The sequence below is a fragment of the Atta cephalotes genome, assembly GCF_000143395.1.
Source record: "Atta cephalotes unplaced genomic scaffold scaffold00046, whole genome shotgun sequence".
Lineage (NCBI taxonomy): Eukaryota > Metazoa > Arthropoda > Insecta > Hymenoptera > Formicidae > Atta > Atta cephalotes.
In genome coordinates this window covers 1,183,477-1,191,197 of record NW_012130110.1, presented here as the reverse complement: position 1 = coordinate 1,191,197, position 7,721 = coordinate 1,183,477, and the positions used below count along the sequence as shown (strand labels likewise).

Sequence of the window (7,721 nt, the reverse complement as noted above, 5' to 3'; positions counted from 1 at the left end):
TTCTGACTTCTGATTTATGACTAATGGCTTATTGTATAGAAGGCCCATTACACTCAAAAAAGTGATTTTGCAGTTATAGCGAAAATTATCTAAATATGAAAAATTAGTTAAAAATTAGTTAAATTTCTAGCAAGTACTGCAATATTGGATGTGTATTGCACCTAATTATATAAATGACAGAGATAGAATTTAGATTTGTGTTATAAATGCTATGCGTATGATACCTAATTTTCTATCAGATACAAAAAATAATTCTAGCTGAAGCAGCAAAATATCTTTTTGAGTGTATCTGATACAAGCATTGTATATGATACGATCATGTAATATGTTGTATAATTGTGTAATATACATATGAATACAAACAAAACTGTAATTTGATTTTAAAAATACAAAATAGAATTGTCAAGATTAAATTGAAAAACATTTCAACAAATAAGATACAGAATAAGCAGCGTGTATTTCAATATTAGTGCTATTGTAAATATACAAAAATATTGTACAAAAATAAAATGATTATAATGTTGATTCATCACCCGCCAGTGACGTATCGTAAATGATTAAATTAATACTACGACCTGTATTATTTATATATTTATAATTATATTTACTTTTTCAAACGAAAAAACAGATAAATTACTGTTAATGCAGGTGTTACAAATACTGTTTTTTTTTCTAAGTAAAAAACTTCTACTGTTTAACAAAATATTTGAATGAAATTTCATTCTTGTTGTTAAGTCAGTTAATAAACGAGTTTCAACGATTTACAAATTTATAATAATTTATTCAAATGTGTTAATATATACAACACGATAAAAAGTGAAGTAGTGCTTGAAAGACAATCGCATACATATACATTAACTTGCAAATTTTAAACATATAATAGAACAGTACATATCTTCTATATTTTTTTTTGTTGCGTTATAAGTTATTATTCAAATTATGGGGCATTATCAGGAACCTTTGAAGATTGCAATATTATTTGTAACGGCAAATGAGCTCGCTGCATTTTGCAGTTAAATGAAAGACTATACTGAGATAATAAATATTACTGAGATATATATAATATATAATATATATAATATATATAATAAATATTTATTGTTACTTATGTTTAGTTAATATACAAGATGTAACGTAAGCAAGCGAAAAACATTATTTTTGATCAAAAACTAAGTCTAAAACTTATAAATCAAAGATATCAGTGGGTTTATAGGTTATCGCCTTGTTTTTATCAATTGCTAATTTTCATGAATCTTGTTGTTTATGAAACATCAGCAATGAATAAGGACACGGCAATAACCCGCAAACTATTTTTGAAAAAAATACCAGTGAAAATTTCAAAAGCGTCATCGAGAAATTTATAAATTATTTTGCAAATTTTCGTAATAGTTAATGAGACATTAATTTCTACAGATTGCCGAATAAGCGGATAAAATTGACGTATGAGATAATTTTAATATATTTTTCAGTGTTCTTTATGAAATATTTTACAGATAAACTATTAAAAATTTCTTGAACTTATTTTATATATCAATTTTAGACATTCTATTCTATATATATTGTAACTAAAAAAATTGCAAAAAGTTGCAAAGTTCATAAGTTTTAGATTCAGTTTTGGATCAAGAATAACTATATATGATTCGTAGGTACTTTTTAAGTTACACCTTATATATGTATGCTAATAATATTTTAATTTTTAAAATATTTTTCTTAGTTTTTTATATATTACAAACTTTGAAAATAAAAAATTTAAACAAAATTAATTTTTATTAATTAATTAATATAGTAATTGGCAAGCACACAACTGCAGCTAATATTGATAAATCGAGTTGTTCCTAATTTTGACAATCAAATAAATTATTTGCAACTTTTATAATTCTCATATAAAATAATCTAAATTTAATTTCTTTTTAAGTTTATTTTTTTAAGAAAAGTAAAAACTATTTTGCAGAACACGAATTATTGATATACCCTCATTTTTTTCTTTATTGTATAAAACTTTATGAAAAATAAATACTACTAATATTATGTATTATATATATAAATATTGCATAATTTGAAGCACTTAATTATTACATAGTATATACATATATACTGACTTCAGAATAATATTTTTAATAAAATTCGAAAACTAACAATTTAAATATTAAACAAAAGTAATAATAATATGCTCAAGAGATTAAATTTAATGATATATATATAATGTCAATATGCAAACATTAGTGTGACATATAATCAAAACTTTATTAAGTAATTGCGACATATGTTTCGAGTTCTCTTCAGTACATAAATTAATAATCCTCGTTTCGAGTTCTCTTCAATATATATTAATTAGTACAAATTAATAACGCAAAAATAATTAATTATTAGAAAGATTGTATTATGACAACTGTGCAATCTTAACAGAAAATTATTAATTGTTAAATTAACAGACTTGCTATAGAATACAAATCAAATATTTTATTATTTTAACAGAATCATGTCTTAAAGTAACTTAAGTCACTTACAAGTAACGTTGGAAAAACATGAGATTATCATCTATTCCGTTATTGAATTAAAATTTTACTATATGTGAACAAAATTAATTAAATATTAATTACTAAATATTAATTACTATTAAAATTATTAAAAAAAATTATTGAGAAGAATTAAAACTTACATAGTGAATATGAAAATGATGTTAACAGTTCAAACGCTCGACGAATAATGAAACGTTAAAATAGATAATATCACATTTGAAAAACAAAAATAAAACATAATTGTAAATAAAAAGCGACGGTAATAAAATTAAGATTAAATTTTCATATATTAAGAAACAGGAAGCACTTTTTAAATAAATTCTTATATAGTGGATCAAGAGATAAAGTGTCATTTTATAAATTTATATATATGTTTCTTTGTGTAAATCATTTTTGACAAGTCTTTTATTTAAGATTTTTTCTTTGTTCAATATTTTAATGTTATCCCAATCAAAATCATGAGATCATCTCATCTTTGATGTTCCGTGACAACAGAAGACAGGTTCAGTTCTTCTGTTGTCGTTTTTATTAATATAATTTTTGTGTCCGACATCCAAATTTTCAGACGTCTGGCTGATGTATAAGGCATCACAGTCTGCAGTCTATTCTGGAGATTCCAAAATTTACTGCCAGTTACTGAAAATCTATAATGCACGTAACGTAAATATATATAGATTTTCCCTACTGGCAGTAAATTTTAGAACACAACCTCTATAGACTACATTAGAGGTCTGATTTCTGTAGCTGAACCTTTATACCTTTGGAATTTAAAATATATGTTTGATATTTGTCGAAACCGAGAAAGAGAGTTCTAGTGCAATCTAATGCAGGAACAGAAAATAAATCATACACACATAGTACAGAAGACTAAAGCAATATTGCTGCAATGTTACAATATTATAGATTGCAACGTAATATTGCAGAAGTATTACAGAAATGTAAATTAACAATAAGCCTGCAAAAATGTCAGTCATATGCTTGTAATATTCCATAAACATTGCAAAACTATAATGAGAAAATTGTTTTGGCGTTTATTTTAGAAGAAAACGTAAGTGAGATAATCTTAAGTTAAGAATACAATTTTTTCGGTGTAACAATAATACTCTATCAATTAAACCAAATATTGTGTCTAATTTTTGAAATAAAGAATGCCAAGAAAAATAATTTAAAAAACAATTATCTGTCGTTTGAACTCGTTATGTAAGTTTTAATAACACAGGAAAAAAATATCATGCTGGAGTGGGGGGCCCAGTTATTCATTTTTACTTCAATTTTTTACTTCAAGTTTAATTTTATTTAATTAAAGTTATTTTTTACTTCAAATAATAAAAAACATTTTTTAAATTTAATTATTATTTAACAGTAATTAAATATTCATTTTACATCAATTATTTATTTGAAATGATGTTTGGAAGAAATATTTTTTAAACGTTTATTTAATTAAATAATTAAATAATTAAATGTTTGTTTTATATTAATTACTCTTTTAAAATAGCATATTGAAGAAATATTTTTTAAATGCTTATTTAACGTTTATTAAATGTGTTTTTTTTACATTAAAAAAACTTGTTTATTTAAGATAATGGCTTGATGAAACACATTTTTGAAAAATTTATTTCACATTATATTCCAATGAAGAGGAAATGTTTTTTAAACATTTATTTTTCATTAATTTTACATTTCACAATTCATTTTCAGGATAAACATTTATTTAATGTTTATTAAATATTTTTTAAACGTTTATTTTTAATGAATTTTATGTTTTATGGTGTATCAGTAAATTTTTTATACTAAAATCGAAAAAAAGTTAAAAACTTATTTTATTTTTCAACTCATATAGCTGTTATTTGACGTAGATATTTTCTTAATATAAATGTTTAAGAAAAAGAATGTTTCATATATTAATTTTTCTAATTTTATATGTATTTCTATTCTTTAAAATGAATTCTTTTATGAACTTCTTCAGCAATGAGATTATATTATTATAAATTAACCAATTAATGATTAATAAATTAACTAATTAATGTGGGTAATTGATATTCACCTGAAATTCTTGCATTGTTAATCTTTTTTCCTTCTTTTCCTTATGGAGAAAAAAAAGAAAAAATGACCAACGATACAAGAAGTTCAATTAAAAAAAACAGATCTAGTGTGAGCAGTTGATCGCGCTTTCACAAAAATGGCGTGTTCTGAAACGCATCAAGAAAAAAAACATTTGAATGGGCGATTTTAAGTCGGCAAAATGGCTAGGGTTAGAATCACTCTAATAAAAGCGGTCCTCTACATGATTGGTGCCGCCATGTTACAGTTTGTTAATGATTAATGAATGTAAATGAATAGGTGAGAGCAATTTTTATAAATGTAGATATAGACTCATAGATATCTATGATAGTATCACATTTGTCAAGATGATGACGCTGGAACGTTTTTTCGCTTCGACCTGAGTTAATTATCTTAAAATAATTATCTTAAAATAACACTGCCAATCTAATTTTGGCCGTATTAACTTCCCTCTTATTTTTCCGAGGACAGGTGTCTCTTATTAAAAAAAAATAAGAATTATTAGCCGTTTCCAATAAGAAACATGATGTCCTTCTGGTTTTGTATTTCGACTTTCACTAGAGTGACTCTAGCTAGGGCTACATTCCAAAGTAACGTATGTTATATGTAGCACGATTATATGAATCAAATATTGATTTATCATTTCTAACCTTGAAAAATAGACGATGTACTCTAAGAAAGTGGACGTTGCTATGTAGTTTACATCCACTTTGTCAGAGGGCAGTAGTGCGCGGTAGCATTTTGCGGTTAGTTTTGTGTCGTCATGTTCTCTCTCAGATTTCTTTCTAATTAATATGATATTACTTAGTAATGTGATATTAGTCAGCTTGTTAAGAATATATTTTTCTAAAAATGTTTATTTACATATAAAAATATTTTAATATATTTTAATTTGTGTTTTTAGTTATATAACTCGCAACATTATACAAATAATGCTATAATTTGTGTATGTGTGAAGTACTTTTATTATTAAAATCAAATAATTTTTGTATACTTCAGTTTGTGTCATTATTTACTAAACATAAAATAAAAAAATAATTTTTGATAATTTTTTCTGTTATCTCAGGAATTTTGTTTAGATTTTTCTTTAGATTTTTACAAAATTTTCTCCGGAATTTTATTTTTTCCGGAATTTCTTGAAAATTTCTTATATTTTTTTTTTAGAGAATTTTTTTCTCGGGAAATTTTACTGCAAATTCTATGGAAATTATTTTTTTTCGATTTGGTAATCCTGGTGGTCACTCGACCCATTGTTCAGCATGTCCTCTATGAAGTGACCGTTAATCTGGATCTACAATAAAGTTCTAGCCTCAGCCATAAGAAATAAACAAATCATAGTCGATTATTCTCCTTAAATTCGACTGTAATTGGTCAATTTCTTGCGACTTAAAGTTTAAAACATTGTAGATAATCCATTGTAGATCCGGACTTACGGCTACTATAAGGTACTATAATATGATATAATGAATATTCGCATCCGTCGCATTTTCAGTTCCTTCCTCACTCTTTTGATCTTTTCCCCAATTCTTTGCTCTCTCTACTTCGTCGTTGAGCTGAGAAGATTGAAAAGAGAAGAGAGAAAGTTAAAGAAAGAACAAAGAATAGGGGAAAGGACTAAAAATGGCGGATGCGAATACCTACATTATAGTGCTCTACTGCTAGTACTACCACCACCACACGTGTGCGATCACAGCTCCGTACTCCGTGCTAGCTGTGTTGCTGTATATCGCCCTATCTTCAAGACCCGGTCGCGAGTACGCTCGTGGTGATTTCGCACGAGAATTTTTTTTTCTGCGCCTGCATGACTTTTCATCGGTGGCACGCGAGTATCACGCCGTTCCTCATCCGAAGAACAACGCACGCACCACCACCGGCCGATCCAATCGCCAAGACAGCCTGTCGGGAGTGCCGGGGAAAAGCAAGAGAGAGGAGTCGGGGAGAAAGCTGAACGGAGCAGTCGACCGCAGCAGCGATCCAAGATGCAGGAATCGCAGTCGAAAAAGGGCAAGAAAGGTGAGCGGGATTGATCGACAATGAGCGCTATCACGTCGTTGAATTGACACGTGTCGATTTAACATATGTAATTGCATGCCGCTGCTCCGATGGCAAATGTCGTCTGCTATACGACCTAACCTAAATCGCACATCTGCACGTTGGATTGAGCGACATCGTCGTCTTCCTCTCGGCGCCGCATATGGCGATTATGACACTCGATACGTTTGCTTGTAGCACCTACGCGAATGTTTTCTATGTTTTTTACAGGAACCGTCGTAACGAATCTGGCAGTAGTTCTATATCCATCATTCTAATAATGTCTGACGTTAGATAACATTATATTATATTATAAAATCACGCTGTAGGAAGGCCAAAGAATAATTGATTACAATTTTTGTAGTATTAACATGTTGTTTCAGTCAATTAAAGATCTGTTTTCTGTGGCTTAGTGTATATTTGGAAATTACAGTGAAATAGAAATACGTTTGATATTTATTTAAAACGAGAAAGAGAGTTCTAGAACAGTCTAATGCAGGAACAGAAAACAGATCATAAGTATAGAGATGCATTCTAAATTACATACAAACATGATGCATCATTTGTCCTTGTTGTTCACCAAAGAATAAAGAAAAATGATATCACATGCTTGCTTAATTCGAAATGCATCCTAATAAAAGTAACACTGTTCGATATAGATAACAATTGGAAAAGTTGAAGCTTGAATTGCATTATGTCTATATTAATATCGATATGGTTTATGGAAAATAATTTTTAAGATTATTAAATATGATATTGTTAATGTTGTTAATAATATTAAGTAGAGATATAAAATTTTATTGAAATTCCATTATCATGGATAAAACAAGGTGAAGAGAGAAAAAATTCAAACTAATAATTATTTCACTTGTTTTCAATTATTAAAAAAGCTATGTTTTATTGAAATTATCTTAACCAATTGAGATTGTTTGTGTCCTGAAAGATTTTTAAATTTATTGTGTTGATAAGAGCAATTTTGTATCATTAAATGCATTCCAAATACTATTTGAAATTATATCAATAATTCATAGAGAGTTATTGTAATTATACATTATATATATATATATATATATATATATATATATATATATTATATATATATTATTATAT

At 27.0% G+C, this 7,721-nt stretch overlaps 1 protein-coding gene across 1 annotated transcript in view; it reads left to right on the top strand.

Annotated features, from left to right (window-relative positions):
* Window positions 1-6,058: 6,058 nt before the first annotated feature.
* The window catches only part of LOC105622511 (eukaryotic translation initiation factor 5B), a 46,213-nt gene continuing 44,550 nt past the window's right edge, over window positions 6,059-7,721 (top strand). The window contains 1 exon segment of the mRNA XM_012203926.1: window positions 6,059-6,593. Coding sequence (XP_012059316.1) covers window positions 6,560-6,593 — 34 coding nt within the window. The 5' untranslated portion in view covers window positions 6,059-6,559.